The sequence below is a fragment of the Limulus polyphemus genome, unplaced genomic scaffold (genome assembly GCF_000517525.1).
Source record: "Limulus polyphemus unplaced genomic scaffold, Limulus_polyphemus-2.1.2 Scaffold431, whole genome shotgun sequence".
Classification (NCBI taxonomy): Eukaryota; Metazoa; Arthropoda; class Merostomata; order Xiphosura; family Limulidae; genus Limulus; species Limulus polyphemus.
Window position 1 is genome coordinate 454,437 of NW_013666041.1, and position 25,208 is coordinate 479,644.

At 35.7% G+C, this 25,208-nt stretch overlaps 1 protein-coding gene across 17 annotated transcripts in view; it reads left to right on the plus strand.

Annotated features, from left to right (window-relative positions):
- Window positions 1-307: 307 nt before the first annotated feature.
- Window positions 308-25,208, plus strand: part of LOC106458228 (sodium-coupled neutral amino acid transporter 9 homolog) — a 131,254-nt gene continuing 106,353 nt past the window's right edge. For 3 of the 17 annotated variants that reach the window (XM_022384366.1, XM_022384369.1, XM_022384373.1), the window contains exon 1: window positions 448-593. Coding sequence is in view for 10 of the 17 variants with exons in the window: in XM_022384372.1 (XP_022240080.1) it covers window positions 7,298-7,333; window positions 9,388-9,545 (194 nt within the window). In the remaining 7 variants the exon portion in view is untranslated. Of the gene's footprint in view, window positions 325-435; window positions 594-881; window positions 994-1,083; window positions 1,281-4,080; window positions 4,185-4,560; window positions 7,334-9,387; window positions 9,546-25,208 lie in introns of those variants that run through there. The other 14 variants (XM_022384367.1, XM_022384370.1, XM_022384363.1 and 11 more) reach the window with 13 other exon arrangements.

The following is a 25,208-nucleotide window of genomic DNA, read 5'->3' on the forward strand; positions in this document are numbered from 1 at the left end:
CATTTAAGCCGTCTCCAGCCATTATATATATCTATATGCTGAATTTAAACTAATGGATCTAAGTTCAAGTAAACAAGTTAATTCTTAAAACACCAAGAGACGATAAATTAGTTTTATATTGTATTTATTTAATAAAACAATATATTTATCCTGTTTCACGATTTACCAGTAAGTTGAATTATACCTTACTACGTCCTTAGCCTAAAGTACCTGGCCCGGCATGGCCATGTGGTTAGGGTGATCGACTCGCAATCTGCGGGTCGCGAGTTCGAATCCCCGTCAAACCAGACATGCTCGCCCTTTCAGCCGTGGGGACGTTATAATGTATGGTTATTTACTACAAATTATAATACTAATAATAAATAACTTTCAGAAATCTATGATAGCTTTACCTTTCAACGTCCTCCCTCTTCAGTCGCGCCCTCTATTCAATATCGAATATCTGTACATCTTCACACGGGTTAAAAAATGACAGTACGCGGCTGTGCGTTTTGATAGTAATTGATTAAATACTAGAACTTAGAAGTTTTAACCCACTAGTATTTGTCTCAAGCCACGCAGTCGAAACTGTAAATGTAATGGTCAAGAGTGGGGTATTGTATGATTGAATTTGAAATTAGTATAACTATAAGCAGCAGTATAACTATTAACTGTGTAATTTGTAAACCAGATGTCTTGATATCCAGACTGATACTGATACAATCACTGTATTAGTGATACTACTAGTAGTGGGGCTCCAATTGTATAAAAATTAATAAAAAGCTTTAGAAGCCTATACATTAAATTTATTAATTTAAGTTCATTTTGGATCTTATATAAGTATAAGCAGGATTTTTTTCCTACGTAAAAGTTGTAGATATTAAAATGAAATTCAAATTATTTTATCTTTTTCCTACTGGTTGTCTGTTGTTTGGTTGAATGGCAGTATTTCACTTATGACTCATTTAGGTTCTGAGGTCCTACATTAACAATTGGACTTTGACATACGTATTGGTAGGTAAAAGTCAAATTATTAATGTAAATCCTCAAATCCTAGTATACAAGTACTACATAAGATAGAGAATGAAAATTTATTTATAAAGGAAAAGAATATATTTAAATCAAAATTTACTGCATTTCACACTACAGTACTGAACAGGAAGCCCTTAAGTTAGTACTCATTAATTGAACATAAGACAGAGTGTGACTTTTTGGACTATTGGTATGCAGTTATCTTTCATTCAGAGCAGTTTAAACATTGATCTGAAAAACCTTATGTGAAACTTTTGTTCAATGTACATGTAAGTTTGAAATATAATCAGTTTTGAGTTGTTAATTATACTGATGAATATGGTTAATTATGGTAATTTTCCAATATTTAATGTGTACCAGAAGTATAACATACAGCTTATTTACAGAAAACTCTTCAGCTCATTAGGGTCATGTATCCATCCCCTAAAAAAATTATCAAAATTAATAAACTTTCAGTAATACCACTCTCATTAAATATTTGTTTTTAAATAAAAGTATGAAAAACATAGTTTTGACACCTACTGTTTTTATTATGTTAAAGTTTAACATAATGTGGATTCATAATTTTTATAAAGCAAGTCTTTATGAACAGTATGTTAAATTTCTGCATACCTAAAGTATGCTCTTTTTGTATTGGAAAAGTAAAAAAAAACTATTCTTGAATTTAGTTTACATTGTAAGCTTAAAATAACTCCAATTTACTAATTTGACTTCAAGTAATAACATTACTAAAGAGCTAACTGTTACTATTACAATTTCATAGTTTTGAGAAAAGAAACAGCTAATTATTGACACATACAATGTACATTTCGTAATTGGTTATATCACAGTTTTTAGTACCGTACAATAAACAACAACATCCATACAATAATATTATTGCAATATATTCTATCACTGAGTGAGTTTTTTAGATTATTTGGTAAAAATAATGCCAGTCCATGTAACAATAAATTAATTTATTTCTTCAGTAACATTTTACAGAAGTTGTAGGCATAAGTTCAAAACATTGTTTCAATAGGAATTCCAAGACTAATGATACCTATGCCTATCTTACTTAACTTGACAAGTAACTGAATAGCAGAATAGACATGGTAACTCTCACTACTAATACTAATTATTTATCTCACACTGAACTGTCATTGAACACTCATAAACTGCTCATTTATCACTTAGTATTTATATTGTACCTTTGTTTTTACATACTCCATGAAGCTTTTGATTCTCAACATCATGTGCCCTCTAGTAGATACATAAATTAAAACATTAAAAATATAGTTTAAAACAGTATCATTCTAAAAAAGTTCTTTAATATGTATTTACACTGTGAGATTTCACGAGTTATCTGTATTGCTAATGTAGATGAAAATGCACAATATTAGACTACATTGACAAGTACAAGCATATTTATTATACTCTTGACAATTATGATACATTCATAGTTGTACATGCTGACACTGTCATGACTTCACACACTGATGTAAACATATCAAAGACCTAACTGATTTTCATCTTTGTAGGAACAATTGGTCTAGACATAATATTGTGCCAAAACCATGTCCCCATATTACTTACCCTAACACCACAGCCTAATTGTGGTACACTACACTCATGGCACACTAAAAAATGTTTAACTTCAAATTATATAGTTTTTAATACTAAACGTTAGCTTGACGGGATCATGCACTAGCTACCTATTTTCTCTTTATAGTACTATCCATGTTCAATTATCAAGAAAGGTGTGTAAGCTGTCAGTAATACATAGCATAAAATTTAAGGACAACAAAGGATCTCTTGTTCCATCTAGGCTGTCCCATCCACTAAATTAATCTAAATGTTAACAAAGCAACACTCAAAGCCATTCCTTATCATTCATATACATATCAAGCCTTCTCTTAAACTACCTTAAATTGATTGCACCCACCACATCTGAAGGCAATCCATTTGAAAGGCCAACTACCCTGTAAGAAAAAAAAATAAACTGTCTTAGCTGAAGATGGCTCCTATATTTTTCTTCTTAATCCCACCCTTCTCACCACTAAGTTTGAAAAAAGCTGTTGCAATTCCCTTAATAATCTTAAACACCATAATGAGATTCCCTCTATATTGTCTTTTCTTCAAGAGAAAACAATTTCAGATATCTTAACCTTTCATCATATGACAACCTTTCCATCAGAAGTATCATCACAGCAGCTATTTTTTGAAACCTTCCAACAATTCAATGTCCTTTTTAAGGTGAGAAGACCAAAACTGGACACAGTACTTCAAATATGGCCTAATTAGTGACCTATACAATGGAAATATAACCTTGTTAGATTCTTATTCAATACTTCTGTAGAAAAACCTAATATACTATTTGTCCTACCATTAGAAATAGCTTACTGCTTTGATGGCTGAACAGACTAATCAACCAGAACACCAAAGTCCTTTTTGTCCATGACATTGATAAAGTTATTTCCATCAAAATTATACTCATAATAACTCTAAATTTATAAAGATTAAAAGACATTCCTATTTATTCACCCAACTCAAAATAACCTAAATCCTTATTTAAAGCAGCAACATTCTCCTCACAGCCAGCAACACCCAAAACCTCAATATCATCAGCAAGTTTAAGTGATTTATTGATCATTTTGTCGTCTGTGTCATTGATATAACTCAAAAAGAGTAAAGGTCTTAACATTGAATCCTGAGGTATAGCACTTTTGCTCTTAATCCAGTTTGATCGAACTTCATATATAACAACAATTTTCATCCATTCAGCCACTTTTGTATCCAATGAGCAATTGTTTTGTTTTTCCTGGCAGTTATTTAGATTTAAAAATAATTATTTCCGAAGAAATAATTACTAATCTGGGGTGCTCGAAGATTAAACAATCCTCCTTCACCCCGCTCGTGGTCTAGAAATATGGGCTTAACTTGAGAAAATAGGAAATTAATGCAGACGAGGTATATAATTTTAAAAAGGTAAAGAGAGAGTAACTGTAGACAATAAAAAGTGAAGAGCAAAGTAAACTAAACTAAATGGCCGATATCTGACAGATGGTCCATCAGGACAGCGGGGATCTAAAAATCCTATGCCGAGAATTTAATGTGGGGAAACGGGAGTACCCCGAGAAAACCCACTTTCACTTGTAACGACTGATTCATTTCCAGTGCCCGATTAATGAAAAGAAGTAAGTAGGGAAGGCAAAGTGAAGTCTGGTGTTGTGAAACGTGGGCTTGGGGGGTGGGTAAGGAAAGATATGGGGTGGGGTGGGTGAGGCTTGCGATATCTTGACTCCGTACCTTGATATGTGATACCTTGTTAGATGCTTCTGAAAATTCAAATACACCCACATTCATCTAATAAGTAGTAACCTCTTCAAAGTTTCATTATTATAAATAATAACTACAAAAAATATTACTAATTAAACTTTTATAAATGATAATTAAATATATGAATATTAAATACTATAGATAAATGAATAAATATGAAAAACATATATGAATAGTGAATGAATTTGTATTATGTGAATAGGAAGAGTGTAATTTACTGATTTGTTATGTGTAAGCATGGGTGTATGAACTGATTGTTCACAACTTGATTTTGCCAGTGACTATTGTTTTACATTTTCACTTTCAGCAGTTTTTCTGCCCTTTGTCAGGTTATGAAACTCCTTAGATATAAGAAAAATTGTTTATAGTTTATGGTTAGTAACCTTTCTGAAACGTCAAACAGTATGAGTATGATAACTAGACATTAGCTCTAATATTAGGACTAACCCTAACACTAAATAATTGAGCTTCAAACTGAAAAGGCAATACATGAATCAAAACAGAAAAAACAGACCAGCATATTAGAACACAAAAGGAGTACTTAATGGCTGATATTTTGAGAATAAGAACATGACCTTTTGGCATATACTTTATATTTGCCAAAGTTATTGAAACATATTATGATAGCTGTACTGTCAAAAACATTAACCATCAGCCATATATACACGTAGCCTAATGACTATTTAGTAGGCCATAATCTTATCTTCTGAATTCAAGGCCCATTCCTGGTATAACAAACTTGAGTACCTTTTCATGCATCTCAATGTACCCATAGGATATCTTATATTTAAGATATTAATTGAAAGGTGGTTTCCCTCTTTTCATATTCTCTGCATGCTTTTTCTCAGGTGGACAGCTGTCGAAAGAAAAGTAAAAAATAGGTTGGAGCAGATCCAGCCTACACAGGATCCTCCTAGTAATACCGGGTTCAGGATGACACCACTCTGTTCATACTCTTCTCTTTAGTTCCTGTTACAGGAGGTTCTTTCCCTGCTCCTGTGGTTGAGCGATTGTTGCAAGTCCTCTTGGTAATTCCAAGTGCAGGATGTCTCTTCCCTGCATTTACAGTTGAGTGATTTGTGGTTTCTGCTCATAATAACTGGTTATAGATATTGTCCTGTTCATCCAGTTGAGTTGAAGCAATGCCATGACCCTGTAATGCCAGGTTCATTTGGTTGTACTTCTTGCTCATATGGTTCTTTTGGGAGTTTGCCCAGTTTCAGCTAAAAGCTAACTTCATTATTCCAGTTACTTGATGCATTACACCCTGTTTAATTATGGTTTGGGTTGCTTAGTCTATATAACACGGTCCACATGCTCTAGCCACTATGTTTATACTACAATGTGTTAAAATATATCTTTTTTTGATCCCCAACGTCCTAGTGCTGAGGACGAGTTATGAATCTTGTTTGTCCAGGGGAGACTAAATGTACATAGATAATTCTGTCTGTATTTTACTATAGATTGAATCTTTCAGAACGAATTGGAATACCGTGGTCGACGTATGGAACCTTGTCTGTCTGGTTAAGGTTGTGAATGTAAATAATTAATTCTGTTTATATTTTACTATGGTTTGCACCTCTCAGAATGAATTGCATTTGCGTACATCCTCTTTTTCTGCCTGTATCAGATTCATTTCGTATTTCAAGGGTGAAGAGCATACCTGTTCCATAAGTAGTGTGGTACCCCAAAAACTGTGGTCGCTTTCCACTTGGTTTCTATCTTATGCACCTAAACTGGGCCCTCCACCTTTTCAGTGTGGGATTCTAGCTTTATGTGAGAGGAGGTAGGATCGTATTGGAAGTTAACATTTGTTTTACACTAAAAATATATTTCAGATAGGTATTTATATCGCACACTTCCCGCCCTTTCTCCTCACTGCTGATATTCTTTTTTTAGAACCTGCCAAATCTCGAAAGTGAGGATTGATCAGGAATAGCAGAGGGAGCTAGCTGCACCAGTATAGGTGTCACAATGCTATTGGTGGAAAATAGTCACATATGTACATGTTTTGAAATGGTGTGAAATTGATGTGGTATATGAACTGGAGCAGTGATCATGAAAATTTTTTAGCAATAGTTAGAGAGCAGATGAAGATCGAGATAGCTTTGTGAGAGGAGATAAGTACCGATCAGAAATACATTTTCAGTGTTAGAAAAATGTTAACATCAATTTTCTTGGAGTTTAATTTTCACAGATAAAGTCACAAAAGTATTAGTTTTGTAAAAAAAAAAAGGAAAAAAGAGCACATGGTATTATAGCTCACTTTGACAGTTTTTGAGTTTTTTGTAATTTTTCTAATACAGTTAATAGAAAGAAGACTGTGGATGAAGAAGTTCCCATATTTAATTTGCTATTTTCTTTTTAGAAAATTCAATATCAGTTATTAAGGTTCTCTGCATTATGTGCAACTTACTTATATTTCCTGGTTTGAAAAATCAGCTGTGAAACTGGCAAGGCTTTGTGTATTCTGTTCAAGATTAAACAATTTTTGGAATACTAGGTTTATTTATTATACCTGCTGTTGTGCAGCTATATAATATAAATGACTGAATAGTTTCCAATGACACTTTATCTTCACTTTACCTATCCATTGTATAGTTTTTTCATAGTGACTATAAAGCATGTTCACACTAACAATATGTTTGATACTTTTCATTGTGATATAGGTCCAGCTTATCTCTCTTTAGTTAACTTGCATTCAGGATTTCTGATGAGGAGTAGAATTCTCTAATACTAGTATAGCCCAATAATGCTTGTTGATCAAAGTGTAGATTGAACTGGACCTCCCTTGAACTTAGACTTGGATTAAACAATTTTTGGGAATACTAAGTTTATATGTTATACCTGCTATTGTGTGACTATGTAATGTGAAGAACTGAATAGTGGCCAATGACACTTTTTTTCACTTCACCTATCCAGTGTATAGGTTTTTCTCATAGTGATTATAAAGCACATTCACACCAACAATATGTTTTATACAGGACTGTTTCCATTTAAGTATAATGTGAGTATTAAATTTAGTTATTTTTAAAAGCGATAGTTTATTGCAATTTTGTTTTCATAACTGTGTATGAATCATATGTTGTGTAGTTTAACTGTTGTGAATTGGCACCTGTATTATTGCATCATGTTACAAGAAACTTCTAAGTTTTTCTCATTTCAATTGAATATTAGTGCATCATATTATCACCTAATGTGTAGAAGGTTCTAGGCTTCTGTCAGTATATAAATACACGTACAAAATGTTATTCAAGTAAATAAGATGAGTTAGACAAAGATAGTTAGATTGATAGATCTAGACTGGGTTTTTGTGAGTTTATCCATAAAGAGCATATAGTGGCAATTTCTAAAATGGCATTATCACAGATTGTATTGTAATAACAGCAGAGAAGAATAATTTGTCTTGTCAATTGCATTCTAAAGTAACTGAACCAGCCTGAGTGGACTTTGGCAAAAAAAGAGATGATTATTGTGGTGATTAACTATGTGATGAACATTTGTATATATATTTGACTTGTTTTAATATATATTATTTTAAAACAAGTGGACTGTGTGCTGTTTGTTTATTGTTGAAATTTATCACCAACAAATCAAAGAAACCTACTGTAAATAATCCAGCCCACACATATGTAAAAACCTGACAGATGAAATATTGTTAATATGTGCTTTCATTTAGTAATACTGTGTTAATATTACAAATTTTAAGTAAATAGTAAACATTCTGTACTGAAATTAATAATGTTCAACTAAATAAACAATGAAAAATTAGAGCCAATAAGAATTAATATAACATGTATACTGTATCTAAATGTAACTTGTATCACACAGAAGCTATAAGCTTTTTCTTACAAATAATTTTTATTCTTAGGAGTTATAATAATGAGGTAAAATTAATAACCTGTAAGGACTGTTTTAGACTTTTGAGAGTAGAGCTAATAAGGGCAGAAGAAAATTTAGAATGAAAATTTTAAATTTTTTGTTTGTTTTTTTTAACCAGAATGTGAGTTACAGTTCTAAGAGTTAAGCTCACATTATGAAATTATTTCAGTTTTTAATTTTATAGATTTTTAATTGAAAAATTTTGATGGCTCAAAGTTTTAGAGATCTAGAATGAATGAAGTAGGCAGTATACTTTATTTAGAAATTTTAGAATCTTGTGAGAAAAGAAATAAATAATTAATTAAACTAGTAAGAGTGCAACTTGTGGTTTTTGTTGCTATTCATAAACAAAATACATTCAACAATTTACAGTTGTATTCAATGTTCTTTTTATGAGATGGCAAAGTATATAAAGTGTGCTGGTAACTGAGTGTAAGTAGTAGTTAAATTATGGTAGTTTTTCAAATGCAGGAAAAAGATGTTAAAACACTTTAGCTATGACTTCTAAAAGCAACAGGTGTACATATTAAGTGGGTTAGAATGTGGTAATGTTGGAATGTTTTTCATTTCTGCTCTGATTTGAATGTGCGAATTAGCCTCATCAAATGACTATTTTTCCTGATTATTAGGAAATTTATTGCTATTGTAAGAAGTTTATAATCACCTTACAGCAAAGCATGCTATACAATTTTTCGACTTCTCAACAGCTTGTACTATAATTTCGTGTGTTGGTGCTAGACATTAGGTAGTGAATGTGATATTTATGATGTCAGAGCCACAAATTTATTTCGTACCTACAAAAAAACATTCTGTACATTTTCAATATATTTTTCACACTGTTAAACAACAACAATAAAAAGAGGGCACTTTCGGCATGTATTGTGTCATTGGACAGTCAGCATGCTATTCAAAGATAGTGAACAGTTGTTTCAAAACTTTTATTTCATTGAGGACCTTTTTATTATTTTACGTAGTATTGCTAGGAAGAAGGATTTTTAAAGATTTCTTTCCAGTTGAAGTCACTGCTTAGGTAATTGTTAAAACCTTTTTCCTAAGCCCTGTTAAAGCTAAGGTTAATCTGTGCAGTTTTCAGTAGGTAAAGAATATTGTGAATAATTAATGTTAAGAGTAATTTTGTATAAATTTATAACCAAAATAAAATAAAAAAATTTCTTTCAGTCCTACAGTATGGATGTAAAGGAAGAGGAAACCAACCCTTTGTTATTGAACCATAACCATAGTTATGACTCAATGGAAAAAAGTTCAGAAAGTGAGGTTTTAGGGTCTGGTTCAGTTGAAAAAGCATGTTGGATACCTCAGCCACAGCCTGTTCATAGGTATGTGTAACTTAAGTGTTTCAGATTAATTTAGCAGTACTTGTTTTCAGAAACACTACTTACTTCTCTGCACCACTAAAAGCTATTACCTTGAGCTCAACTGCCATGGAATTTCATCCACATGCAACAAGCCTTGAACAAACTCCCATCTCTTCACTTGTCAATGTGCCAGCTTATCATTTAATCATCATAATGCTGTAGCTCTCCCTCAATAGGAGGGCAAACAACTTTAATGTGAGCACTAGCACATAACCATAGGTTCATTCTATCCTCGAGAGTTATTTTTTTCAGGTGTGATTTTTTAGACATACCTTTTTGAATTGCCAGTCAATTTGATTGACTGCCTTTCTCTATTTAATGTTATGTTTCCTTTGACCTCATTGCAATTTCATTCCATCTTCCTGATTACAATATCTCTTTTTATATAACCACTACATTTCTTCTTTCTACTAATATTGGTGTGTTTATATGAACCTATATGAATTTACTATTGGATTGCCTGTTTATCATGGATTCTCAAATCCACATTTGTTCTGTGTCATAAGGCCCAGATGTTCCTCTTTGGGAATCTTCTGCAACCTGTATCAACAGCAACTGGAAGCATATTATCTGTTCATGATGTTATCACTATAGTGCACCAGGTGATTGGCTCACTTATGTCTACTTCTACTTCAATTTGGGTCTTCATTGTTCTGTTTCATTATCTTTTGTGGTTGCTGAGGCATTTCTCCACATTCTCATAGTGAATTCATTTTGCCTTTAGCTATGTTTTGTATACAGGGATCAGGTTCTGCAGTTCAGGGATCTAGTTTTTGTCTAGCATCAGCACCATATGTCTTCTGCTGGGCTGCAAAAGATTTCACCATGCATTATGCCCGATTCAGCCACTTCCCATCCAGCCCCAGGCTATGCAGTGGGCAGTCAGGCTCTTACTTACAGGGAAGGTTTTATCACCAGGGTTCTGGGCTTACCTCAAATCTCTTGAATTTTTGGGAGGAAGACACATGCTATCCCTTCAGTGGTCCCATTGCAACAAATGGATATGGAACATAAATACACTGGATTTTCCAGACTCTTTCCTCAGGAGCAACATCTTAGTTTTTGAGTGGTGGCTGCTTGGGATCACCTCTATCATCAGCATAGGTATGGGTGTATAAATGTATACTGCCCCTTTGTCCATAGTTTCTCTTCACAGATATTTCACTTGGGGGATGCAGTGTGTATCTTCAAGGTCAGGAATTCTAGGGTATATGAATGAAGGACGAATCTTCATCCTACATCAATACTTAGTAGTTTTTGCTGTCCAACAGGCAATAGTGCAAGGCCTAGATTTTTTGCAGGGGAATGTCCTCATGAGATGTTTCATCAGTTCTGGTGGTCTCTTAATTTTGGTTTCTCTACGAGGCCTATTCCAATCATGTCAGTGTCCTGACTTGCCATTTTCTCGAGGTGTTGGATTTCAAAGCAGATTGTCAGTCTTTTCTTTCTCCGGAATGAATAGATTCTCTGTGGTGTGGTTTTCCAATAGCTTGTTCTCATTTTGGGCCTCCTTTGTTAGCTTTTGGCTACTTATTGCTACTCAACTACAAGCTTTGGAGTCTCCACTACTTCATCTTCAGGCTTAGGTGGTAAGTGCAATTGGTCCTGTCTGGATGGGATTGCACATCTGTGACTTTCCCTCACTTCCTCTGTTACTCCGAGTTCTGGCTATATTTCGATCCTCTACTTGCAAGATGTTGTTATCCTAGATGGGCCAGCCTAGCCCTGATTTCATCTTCCGCAGTTTCTTCACATGAATTCACCTCTGCATCCCTCTTTGTTTATCTTTATTGAGGCATCCTCATCCCAACATTCTACACCAAGACTCATCCCAGCTCATTGGGGTTTAACATCTCACAAGGGGTTTGTACCCACTTTACCAAACATGTGTTCACCATATCTTGTTTTGACCTGTTTTTTACTTGGGTTTAGTTTCGTCTCCTGTCAATTAGGTCAGACAACTATTTCATCTCCTTTTAGTTATCCTGAACATCTGATGGTTTTAGACTCCCCAATGCTACCCAGCCTTCTTCCCAAATGGCCTTTTCTTTTACTTAATCGAAATTTGAAGGTGGTACTACATGCATTGTCTTGACAACCTTTTGAGCCTTTATCCGCATGTGCCAAGTATCATCTCTCCCTTAACTTTACTGAAACGGGTATCCTTTATTGCACTTGACACAAGGTTTTAGTGTTTTACATTCAAAATTTTATTAAACTACTTTTTGTTTATGTTATACCAATTAATATAGCATAATATCTTAGCTAATAATCCATATTTTAATAGTATATCAGTTTTAAGTTCTTAAATCTACAAGGCATTATTAAAACAAAATCTTGAATTACCCCTAGTGTGACCCACGTGACACATTTTCTCTTAACATGTCATCTTCCCTATTTTATCCACCACCCCTTGAAAATGTATGAAATTAAACATAAACTACTCTATAAAATCATCATTGCTTAGACAAACCATAATTTTTATAGTCTTCAATTTTGTTTGGTTACAGAGCTATCAAATAAAAAACCAGACCCCTCATGCCACATCTACCTGTCACATCCTCTGTTTTAAAATTTGTTGATAGTTCTCTCATATGTTTCATTATATATTACCTATAACCAATAAAAAGTCAATTTTTTCATTATTCAAAGAACGAATATTGTTCCCCAGGGAAAGTTAACAACTAGCTTGGATGAATTTGTAATGGCTCTTGTCGCATAGTTAGAAAGCCAGGAAAATTTTGAGAGGTAAGTGAATTTGTCTACTTTTTGCATGTTATTAGTCTATATTCTTTGGTGCAATATTTAATTAAATAAAAATTGAGTGCATTAATATCTATAGTATGAAAAATTAGGGTTAACTCTCTTCGAAACCTGACTGCAAGAAAAAAGAAGATTGGTTAAGTATTTTATTTTTTGTTTTTCATGTTTATTCTTTATGTATGATTATATAAGTAACTAAAATCTAAAAATATGGATCTTTTTAAGTTATTTAAGACCATATTAGGTAAAATAAAGAATAATATAATTAAAATAGTTCACAAGGCATGCACGTGAGCTGTACATTTCCCGAGTGATTGATAACTTATAATGCTGTGTATAGTTGTTAGACACAGTTCAAAGGGCAATAAAATTTAATTATAAATAGATGTATACTGTTATGAACTTAGAGCTACTTGGATAAACAAATGTAGTTTCATGTTACAACTTGAAGTCTTTCTAGAAAGTAAAAAAGGATAATTTAGATTTATTTCGTTTTTTTTGGTGGTTACGAGGTCGGTCAAATTAATCAATCCCATTTTGAGAGAGTTAATGGATGTTTTGTGGTTGCTGACATGCTGATGTCATCAGCTGGAGTTGTTGACATGTTTGTAGGACTCTTTATCTCTCCCTTTTGGTCCTTCTAAACCCTGATAGGTCCTTTCTTTCTAAGTTTCTGGCCACCAGGGAAGGAGATACATCCCTCTCCGCGATTCTTTTGCAACTTATTTCTCACCTCTACAAACGATCGTACACTGATCATTTGTTTTGTCCTGTCAGACCCAGAGGTGTTATGTGGCTCACTTTAACTCCTTTCCTGGTGTTAGTTTTCCTCTCTATATTCTTTGGGATACTTTGGTTTCTAAAGATTTATCCCCACTTCTTTGGAGGTAGTTTTGCAAATATTCAGGTTGCATATTATGGATTTTACAGGTGAGGAATCTTAGTTACATCCCATCAGCTTCAGCATATTTATGTCTTTCACTGCCTATTTCTTTGATTCAGTAGGGGAAATATTACGGGCCTGTATGTAGACTTCTTCTAATGCTTTTTTCTCATATTCTTTATATGATCTGATAATTTTTCTTCTGGGGTTTTCCATTACCCCCCTTGCCTTTTTAACAACATCTGCTAGATTATACAGAGGGAGGAACCTTGTCTTTCTTTTTCAGGGTTCCTTCCATCTTGCTTTCACTGAGTCCTACCCGGTGGTGAGTGTTGCACGGACAGGTGTATTTTTATCAATCCAATTCTGCACTAGCAACCCATTTGACTATATTTACTTCTGGTTGCAACAGGCTCTGTAGAAATGAGAAGTACCATAAGACCATCTAGGCACATTAATGGATGGTATTACCATATTATCATGGACTGCTACTCATGGACTATCATGAGTAAAGCTAAAGGGGATTCTGCTGACCCTGTCAATCATTGGATTGAATAAATGGTGATCAGTTTGCTTTTAATAATTTAGAGAACATGGTTCACCTATTGCACTGTTCCTCAGGACTCTCCAACACGTTACCTTCCCAGATTCTACTAGTGGAGCTAGGGAGTTCTTACCACACCCAGTTTCCAGCCGCCAGGGTGATGGACAGAGGCTTTTCCTCCATTGTGTTTCAGTGTGTTCCTGCTCTCTTGGAGAAAAGGGTGAATCAGGGGACCCTCCTACCTGGTTCCCTGAATGTATTTCCCAGATGTAGGTAGTAGCGGTGCTGGCCTATGCAGAAGCCTACTTGTAATACCGGTTCAGATTTGATCCTCTGCTATCTGGTTGGGGTGTGATATGCTCTTCTTATGAACAATGTCAGGTTGTATATTGTTCATTGGTGGAGGTCCACTATCTCCTCATAATTCCGAATGTGAAGTGGTCCCATCCTAGGTCCTTGGTTGAACACAATGTTCCACATTCTCCCTATAATTCTGGGCGCATGTGGAATGCTCCTTGCCCACACGGTAGGAGATTAAGGATGAATGTTCATAATTCCAGACCAGATGAGTTCTGTTCATTTGGTTGAGTAAGGCATGCATGATTCCGTCATTCCGAGCCAGGGATGTTGCCTTTCGATCTTCTTCAGGTGGAAGAGAAGGTTTGTCCACTTCAGTGTTGCTTCCTTTTTTTTTCATAATTCCTGTGGTTTGGAACGCATCACTTTATGGCTACAGGTTGGGATCCAATACAAAAAACATCTATATATCACATTGTGGTCCAGTTGCCCTAGCCACCAACGTGGGATATAAGAACCAAAACCCATTAATTCCAACACCAAGTTGTGGAACCTTGGCACTCTGGTTGGGGCTGCCCTATATTAATTATTCATGTACTATTCCACCCTTGATATCGATATTCAGTTCTGGGTGAAGAGCATACCTGTTGTGGATGTAGAGCAGTTTTACCCACCTGGGTAGCACTATTATCTTGGTACATCCAGGTTCTATACAGATGCTTTCTGTATGGATAATGCCCTCACCAGCCCTTCCACCTTCTAAATGTGGGATTCTAGCTAAAGTGTCAGCAGATGGTAAGTATGTTTTGGAAGTTAACACTTTCTGAAATTGAAAATGTATTTCCAATAATACTTACCTCTTCTGGCACACTCCCACCATTCTTCCCCACTAAGAGCTGGTGTTAGTGTTGGGAATGGCTTAAGTCTCAAAAAAGTGATTACATTATCTAATTGAGGTGCTTATATACAGTACCTGGATAGAGGGCATATTGATGTAAGTGAAGAATTTTGCAAATTAAATATTGTCAACAGCATTCAAGTGGGGTATAAAAGACTGGAGCAAGCGAGGCCAATGCTTAAATAGGCAAAGCCAATGTCAAGGAATAGCTAAAGTGTTAGCAGAGGTAAGTATTATTCAAAATACATTTTCAATTTGGAAAATGTTAATTTCCAGTAATCTACTTGCCTTCAGCTTACCATTGTAGAACTCTTCTGTATATCTACCCTTGATCTCCACATTGAGGCTCTTCATGTGGCCCCACTTTTACTTGCTTGCCACCTTGGCTTCTATTTCTTTCCCTACTGTCTCTGTTTTTGGGACCTTTTTGGTTGGGATGCTTTCATTTCAGGTTTTTGCCGCCCTTCATTATATCTTTGTGGCCTTTGTCTTGTCTCTTTTGTTACAGGCCAAGTCTTTGGGGTGTTGCTGATTCCTTGGGATCTTGGGTTGAGGCTGCTTGCTAACAATCTTCTATTGTTTCTTTGGTTTTCTGGCTCACTATACCAGTGCTTCTCAACTGGGTGAATGGTTCACCTAGGGGTTAATGAGATCAGAATCAGGGTGAATGAGTATTATCAATTATACAACAACTTGAAGAGCAAAAAAAGTCATTAGTTATTATTAATTCTAGTTGTAGTTTGATAAATACATTTATTTTTTTGTTTATTTTATATTGTATTCATTCTAGTTGTAGTCTGATGTATATTTAAGTCATAATAAAGAATTTTGCATTTTAATTTAGCATTTTTTTATTTTCTTTTGAACTGGGGTGTGTGATATGTCGTGAAAAACTTATAGGGGTGAATGATATTGTAAAAGGATGAGAAGCACTGCAGTAGACCATGAGTACGTCAGTCAGCTACCCATCATCAGGAGTCACATTGGGCTAAACCTTTTCCTGATCTTCATTCATTCACTTCTTTTTGCCACCACCCCCTCTTGCAGAACAGGCCATTATGTTTTTCATAGCTGACTTTTCTTTGAAGCTGATTCTTGGTTCTGGGCTTGTTTGCACCCTCCTTTTACACTTTTCACACCCATGGTCTCCCTTTCCTAATGGCCCTTGGGTTGTGCAAGTTCTTTCTCATGGTCTGTCCCTGCAATTTCATGCTCCACCTCCTCTTTCATATCCTATCCCCTCCAATCCTGTATGTCTTGAAAATCTTGAAAATGCAGTAGCTTCTCAGTTGGTGGTGGAAACAATAAAATATTTCTCCTGCTACATTGGGACATTTACTCCAGACTTGATCATCCCCAAGAAGACAGAAATTTGCACCCTGTCATTTCTGAATCTTTCTCTATGTTCCTTAACTCCAGATGATTAGCTTTCACAGTCAATGTTGGGATTGTGGATTACCAATGTTATTTCTCCCTCATTCTTTCATTTCCTCTGACTTGTCCAAAGTGGACAGGTTGTTTTCCATGTCCTTTCCTTTAGCCTAGCCATGGCCTCTTATGTTTTCAACTGGACCAAGCAGTCCTTTGCTCAGTATGCATCTTCTGGGCCTTCATTTCTATTAATATATGAATGATTAGATTCTACTGGTCTCTCTCAACAAGATTTAGCAACTGCTACCTCCATTCTTCTCCAGGAAGCATTTTGGCTGGACTGATTGGTCAAACTTTTCAAGCCCATTTTGACTCCCACCGGTATCTTGTCCCTCTGAGAGTTATCCTCAATTCCCTAGTGGGGTGGGCTTAACCTCTCCTTTGTATCTTCATGTCATGGAGATCTTGGTGTCAAAGGCTCTTCACTCTCCTTCTCATCCTGTATGAGAGATTCTCTCACTTCAGGGGACTCTTGCTTCTCCTGAAACCCTTATCCCTTCCTGTTGTGCACACACACACATATATCCCACTTAGGGGCTCTGAGGGATCCTGTATCTCTTCCTTCCTGTATGCATTTTTCTGTTGTGGTGGCTCAATCACTCCAACACAATTCAGGGTATTTCACTCCCTTTAACCCAACTACATCTCTACACCATGTCTCTTTCTTGTTGGAGGTGGTTCTCAACACTACCACTCTCTCTGGGATCTGATCTCCAAGGGAGTAAGCTCTGCATATAAACATTATGGAGATGTCTGCAGCATATTGGGCATGTCAACTTTTTCATTTGCCACTGTTGAGCCAAATCTATGGCTGCTTCTTACACCAACCACCAGAGAGGCACCCACTCTTGGGACTTGTGCATTGTGCGTTATTATCCTGGAATTCTTATATTGGGTCAGTGATCATCACATTCACCTAGTGGCATGTCATGTCTGTGGGGGTTTGAATCTGGTGGCAGATGTCTTGTCGTGGCTTGATGGGATCTACTTTATGAAGTGGTCCTTGCATTTCTTGGTCTTCCAGTGGATTTGTTCCCATTTTAGGACCCCACTGATAGATGCATGAGCAACTACTCTCAGTTCCAACATTCTGCTCTTTTTCTTTTTTACCAATCCTGGACACAAACATTTTGGCTGTTGATACTCTGAGCCAGGATTGGTCCAGACCTTTTTTTTTATTTCTATTCTCTTCTTTACCTTATTCTATAAATCCTATCTACCATTTACACCTCCTGCTAGGTTTTTCTGATTGCTCCTTTTTTTGGCTGTTTGTGATTTCCACTTCTGCACCCTTGTCGTATGGGGAACCTCTTCTCCTCCTTCTTTGAGGCCCTTTTTTTGCCTATCTTGGATGCCTTATCTTTCATGATGAGGTGTTGAGCCTTCATCTTCTGTCCTTTGTGAATCAAATGGAATTTTTCCACACGGTAGTCCATTTTCTTTCTCATTCTTATTAGCCTTCTACTCTCACCTTCTATCAGCACAAATGGGCTGTTTACCTCTGCTGGTCCCTTCGACACCCCCATCCACCAGATTGCCCTTCTCTTACCACATCTTACTTACTTTTTTACCTAGCTTTTTGACAAAGGCCTCTCTGCTTTGACTGTTGATGGTTAATGAATGGCATTGTCCACAACTTTCTATCTCTTGCCAGGCCTTAATCCTGGCCTTTTGCCTTTTCTCATGAATCTTTTCAAGGCCTTTTTCAACTATCATCCTCCTCCCCCAGTTTCTCTTCATGATGAGGACCTTTGTGTGGATCTTTAGGCTTGAACTGTTGGCTTCCTGTTTCTTATATCATTTGACCCTGATAACATATTTTCTCCTTCTACTTGCTTGTAGTGTCTTTGTTGAGGCATATATACTGTAGACACCTCCCGTACTCAATATCATAGGAAACAGTCGATGTGGTTCTGTGACCGCTCCTTCTTTCTGAAGATTTTGGTGACCTGGAGTAGAGCTGGGCGGTTAGTGGTATTTACTATTTGCTTAATCGATGGGCTCATTAATTGATTACTACATGCCCCTGCACCCAACTCTCCTTCTGTACAAGTAAAACTAACAACAAAAAACGTGTGTTCTATATTTGTAGCTTTTTTCAACCATTGAGTTATTCTAACATGGCATTAACTTTATTTTGATTTGTTTATGTAATTTTAAAATTACCTTTGATTTCACATTATTGGACCCCTTCTGAGGGTCACCATATGTGCATTTTGCAAAAATCTTTTTTTTGTCTAAAATATTTTGTCAAGTTTTTAAAAAATAATCTGGATACTTGCTATTTGGCAAATTAATTGCTAATCTTGACTAACTAATAATATGCAGTTGCCATTATGTTTGTTTTAAAATATACAGCAATGCTACATAGATCTTCTGTAAATCAAATAAATTGATAATTAAGTAATGAAAACATTTTACTATCACCAATAGGGGCAGTAAACATATGATTTCATTTAGAAATAATTAAATAGCCTGTTAGCCAATTTACTTACTACGTTATTTGAATAGGATAGACATAAAAATAATAATCAGTAGTGATTTGAGTCATCAGAATATTTTGCAGTTGCCTACCCTATTCATTAAACAATATGTTTATTTGATTTGATGACAATTTTATTTTATTTAGTAAACAAAATGACTCATCTTTAGAAACATCGCAACTCAATAAAAATTGTATCTCTTAAAAAGTAGAAATATTTAAACAAAAACTAAGCATCAACAAAATACCTTTATTAAGCCTAAAGCAATTTCCATTTGTATGACTTCTTTGTTTAAGACTGTTTCTAAACTGTATAAGCTTACCCTTTCTCAAGTTATCTGATGTTTTCTCATTAAAACAAAATTCTATAACTTTCAAACAGATATAATTTAAGCCTATATATCTCCTATTGCTTTTGAAAAGTCATCCTCTACACTTGTAGGTTTCTACAACAGGCTGTCCATTTGAAACTTAGATTCATTATGAATACTCTGCCTAAACAACCTATCAAAGATCACTGTTCTTGTTCCTTGTCAAGGAATCACCTATAACTATAATCTCCATAAGTTTATCATCCACATTCTTCACTGACCCTTTTGTTTTCTTTCCCCTCCACTAATTCTTCATCTGCAGAAGTCAAGGACTGAATCCCGATATGGTACTTACCTCCCTCACATAAATAGCTATTCTTGTTCAGTGCTGCCCTTTATATGCAATAAACTTTTTGTGCATGCCACAAATATTGAAACTCCCATCCATCAGGAATTGACTAACTCCAATGCATCTCACATGAAAATTATCATGCAACAAACCACCAATAAGAGTGCAACACACACTCTTGATGCATGACTCCTATTCAATTCTGCTGAACTATCATTCCTTGTGTTAAAATGTTTAGTTTGTGCATTCTTCAAACATCTTAATTTCTTCTGCATCTATGTATTAATTTCTCACAACAAGTTTGCCCTTTATTATACAATAGTGATATTTATAACTTGTTGAGTTATTCTGAAGTGCAATTATTTTATTTTTTTATCCAGTTATGGAACTTGTTACTTCATTACAAAAAGCTCAGGTAGCAATTAGTCTTAGTTGTATCTTTTCTCCTATACCATTTGCTTAGGTTTTCTTTGTTATTTTAGGATTACCTATAATTCATCTTACTGGTATATCAATCATTAATTTAACTATATTGTTTTTTCTTCCTTACATCACGTCTCATACATGTGTTATTATTACTACACACTTCCTTAATTTTATACTCTTTCATCTATTTCATTTTCATTATTATTTATCCTTTATCCTTGTACATAAAAAAGAATCCTATTCACTTGGTTAATTTGGAACCCTAGAGCTGGGGTCCACACAAACTTCTCGCAATATTGTTGGGTTAAGTTTTTATTTTAGTGCTTAGTGATATAATTTGTTCTGAACTGTTCAATTAGGCTTAATAATTGTCTGTCATTTTCGGTTTACCCATGGTTCTACTTACAGGTTAGTCAATAATTAGGTTAAATGTCTTTTCTTCATCACACACATATGTTGATTTCACTACACAATTTCTTAACATTTCCACTATGTTGACTATTTCATTTTCATCTTTCTTTATAGTTTACACTTCTTACCATTAATTCCGTTTAATTTATAATCTATACTTCTTACCACTAATTTCATTTGTGAGGGCACCTGGGGGCTGGGGTCCACCCTACCTGCTCCCAGTATTGCTTGCCTTCCTCCTAACAACTTTACCCATTTTCAGATCACCTAGATTTTGTCAGTTTTCCTCCACCTTATCATGGATTGCCTTCCACACCTCTACTGCAGAATCTGTTAGCCCTATCTTAGTTTTTTCATAAGACACAGTATATTACCTTTCTCATGACACTGTTTCATGATGATTTTTTTGTCTCTCTTTTGAGAGTGGGTACTTGCAAGCCTCGCCCTATACAGGCTTTAATTATTTTTGCCTTAGCATACCACCAGGCAGATTTTCTTCTTGATGTTATGTCATTCAAATCTCTTTTTAATCATATCCAATATATCTCCTATCTAGTATTTTTAGCTTATTTTATCCTATTGACACTCCTACAGTTAATACTTATTTTTCACCTCCTTTCTTTGGTGTTCCACTTATATTTAGGAATTTTCGTGGGATACCTCCTCCTCCTTCCTTCCATATTGGGGTGTTTGTCATCTTCAGTTCATTCCCTCCACATGTGACTTCTTTGCTTTTAGGATCTTCTAGGATGGGACAGTACTGTTTGTTTGCCATCCACTGATAATAGGATCATATGGTCAGTTTTTTTTCTCCACCGGTCTGTTTTTTCTTTGGCTGCTTTTGTACATTTAGCATCATGTGGGGTATCTGCGATGTTATATTCAATTTTTCTTTAATTGCTCTTTTGTTTTGTTCTTAGATATCATCTTTATTCATTTTATATATTAGGCACCTGCTTGTCCTTTACCTGTCTTACCCACATGTTTTCTTCATTTGTCTTGTTTACTCGATGCCCATTGGGGTTCTGGATCAATCAGTCCAACCTCAATCACTTCTTGAGTGGTAGCTTATATCACTCACCAAGGATGCGCTCCTTCTTTTTCCCTTTGAGATAAACAGTGGATTTCCTTTTTTGAACCAACACATTTGACATACGTTTCCTGGAGGGTCAGGTACCAGATGCTTTGTCCTCGTTGCTAATTGACTTTTCAGGCCACGCTTTCCCAAGGAGTGACCTCTTGAGCCTTCTAATTTTTGGTGGCTACGCTCCCTGTGGAGTACTCCTCCACATGAAGTTGTTGAATCTTTTATCACTTTCCAGTTAGTTACCTCTTTTATTTTTGGTCTCTCGTTCATCATCTACTTGCCCTGGCTGTCATTAAGTTCAGACAGGCTTACATTAATTTTTTTTTTCATTCCATTAGTCTTCTTCCCCAAATTTTGCTGCAACCATGTCACTCTGGTTCAGGTCTTTCTGATTGATCTTTCCTGGCCTTCACTGCTTTGATTTTCTCAGCTGTTTTGGCTAGATTTGTTTCTTTTGTTCTGTATTGATTTTATTAACCTTTATTTTAGTGGCTCGTATGGTATATTTTTTTTTACTTTTTTGTTTCTTACCATCTTCCACATTTCTTCTCAGTGGGACCTATATGACCTTTTCTGTCCAGTACATATTGTGGGTTGCTTCATTGTTATCACTGTATCTTTCCATTGAATCCATTCCTCCCGTACTGCACTTCTTTGTTTGTGATTTTTTTCCCTTCTTCCCCAACCCATTGGGTTTGGATTGTGAATCGATTGGTCTTTTATCCCTTATCTCTTTCCCATCATCACTTCCTGGTGTCATCATTCCAGTCATGCTCTTTTCCTTGCATGTCTAACCTGCTATCTGTTGGAGATACTTCTTATGTCAAGCATTGGGTCTATATCTTGTACGTTCATCTCCCATTTTCTGCTTTGGGTAGCTGTTCCTTCCATGTTGGGGTACTGTCATCCACCTGTTGCCATCCTTCACTCTTTCATGAGACTGTGACTGGGTAAGTTACCTTTTAATATATATACCTCTTCTTTTTTTTCGGGGGTATGTCTCTCATTTTTATTCTGGATCCTGCTCTGTGGCGAATGTTTGCCTGACCAGGTATTCTTTAATCATTCAAATCTGCACTGTAAGACCATTTTGACTTGCATATTATGATTCCATGGCCGTGCATCGCACACTTTTGGATGGTGTATTCCACAAGATTGCTTATAGGTTTATCCTCATGATAGGTTTGCTTCGTACATTTGCCCATCCTGGACTGTACTCACCCATGGACTACATGGGTAAAGCAGTAGGGGATAGCTGCCCATCCCTGCCTTGCCGTGTATTGAATAAATTGGTATGGTCTGCTTTTCAAAATAGGGTTTCATGGTCACCCATTGCACTGTCTCAGGTGTTGTCATTCCTCTGGACTCTTCACCATGCTTTCTCCCTCTTTTCTTCTGGTGGAGTTTGAGAGTCTTTACACTTTCCAGTTCCAAGCTGCTTGGGTGGTGGACCATAGAAGCATCCTCCTGAATGTGTTAATGAAATACAAATGATGCAAATGATTATAAAACTATTCAGTTGAGAGTAGGGAGTGGTGTTCTGCTAGTGTAGATGATGAGATATCCTTCACTAGGTGACATGGGAGTGAGCTGTCAAAATTGCAGTTTCCCCCCCCCCTTCATTTGGGATCCCTCATCCTACCCCCCATGTGGATATTGGTTCTCAGTGGCTGGGTTTTGGATTTAGAGCTGAACCAATCAACATAAGTCTTCACAGATGTCTCTATTCCCTCATTCATTTATACTCTTGTTACTTCATCCATGTTGTGGGTCACAGTGGAGATACTTGCAGATTACTATGGTCTATCCCCTTCAGCTATCCCTCGATGCTTATTATTCCAAGGATGTTACTGAGCCCAGGGTGGTTCCAGTCATTATATAATTGAATGAGATGGTTTACATGACACAGACATCTTTTCCATGCCAGATGTCGGGTTCCCAGATCGATCATTTGATTTCTCACATTGTTATCATGTGCCCTTTCATAGGTTGGAGGGTATGAGATTCTTTCTGGTCTCATGAACTTGAGGTGAAGATGGTGTGATCCCCTTTCCTACCTCTACCAGATGGCTGGATTTTGGATTGTAGTTGACCCCCACATAGATGTCGGTTCCCAGTGGCATCGGTTTTAATGTAGTTGAATTGCCATGTATGGTCTTCCACACCCTAGCCACTCTATAGCTAGGGGCACATCCTTTAATCTTATCCACTTTTATGTTTACCGGGATTGAGTTTAATAAATAATATATGGTTGGGTTCACTATCCTGTTATTTCCATCTTCTCCTCCATCTTTCCACCCATATATGCAACATCTTTCCACAATGGGAGAAGATTATACCTGGTTTAGAAGTGGTGTGGTCTCCCACATATGATCTTCAATGATCTTCCTATACTGAAAATGTATTTTCGAAAGTACTTACGTCTTCTCATACTCCCCCCCCCCCAATTTTATGCCAACACAATGGAGGGAGTCGTGTCAAGTGTGTCATGCTCTTATTGGTGGAGGATTGTCGCATGATAATTTGATGCGAGATGTATTGGAAATAGTCAACTCTATATGGCTGAAAGTTTGAAGCCTTATGGTGTGCACAAATAATTTGTTGCCTATAGAGGGCAGCACTGAACAAGAATAGTTATTTATGTGACAGGAGGTAAGTACCTATCATAAATAAATTTTCAGTATAGAAAAATTATAACATCTGTTGCTCGATAGAATAGGCTCATTACAATTAAATTCACTACTTTTAGTTTTAGCCCTAATAGTACTATTTCTAACTTCCTGAAAGTCATTGTTAACTAATATATCCTTGCATGTAAAAGCTTAAGTTCCTCTTGAAATCCTGCTGCTATTTCCCACGGCTTACCCTTCTCTTTATCCATTGCATCTAATTAGGATAGCCTCCAACTTCTCCTCAAATCTACAAATTCTACATACAAATTGCACATCTTCACTGCCAAAGACATGTGATCCATGGAAGCAAGGGAAGCAGTGCTTACCCCATTATATGCTAAAAAATTTAATTTTTTAGTATCAGCTAAATATGATATTATGAATTTGCAACCAATTCAAACGGAAGCACTCTACTATATCGTACATTAATCAGTAATCGCCTTGTACAGGCAAAAGCACTGTTGAGAAGAATCTGGACTGCAACTTGCAAAATGCTTCCTTTTTTTAGTTGATTCTAGCTTTTTTCCTACTACAAAAGGCTTTATTTCTGGCTAAAAACATTTTTTGTTACATATTATGTCCTTTAAACTATAAAATGCTTCTTACATGAATAATTTTCTGAATAAAAAATTTCAAATTCATACTTGTATTTAAAATACATATCTTGAATATTATATTGGCCTCTGCTATGGCTTAAAGGAAGCAATTACCAGTTCATCTTCCTTCAAAATACACGTAAAATTGGAACTTATTGACAATTTACAGTCTAAATATTAAATTATTTAAATCACTAAAAAATGTAAGCGAAATAAATAATTTATAAATAAGCTAGCATTTCGTAATTACTGTTTTATAAATTAAAATGTACAATAAACAAATCAAATATAATAAGAAAATAAATAATAATTTATAGTTAGTTTTCTTGCTATGTTTGGAAACTTTTGTTTTTTCATGACCTGCACTTCGCGTATGGTCCGGCAATGGCCAGGTGGTTAGGAAGCTCGACTCGCAATTTGCGAGTCGCGGGTTCGAATCCCCATCCCACCAAACATGCTCGCCCTTTCAGCCGT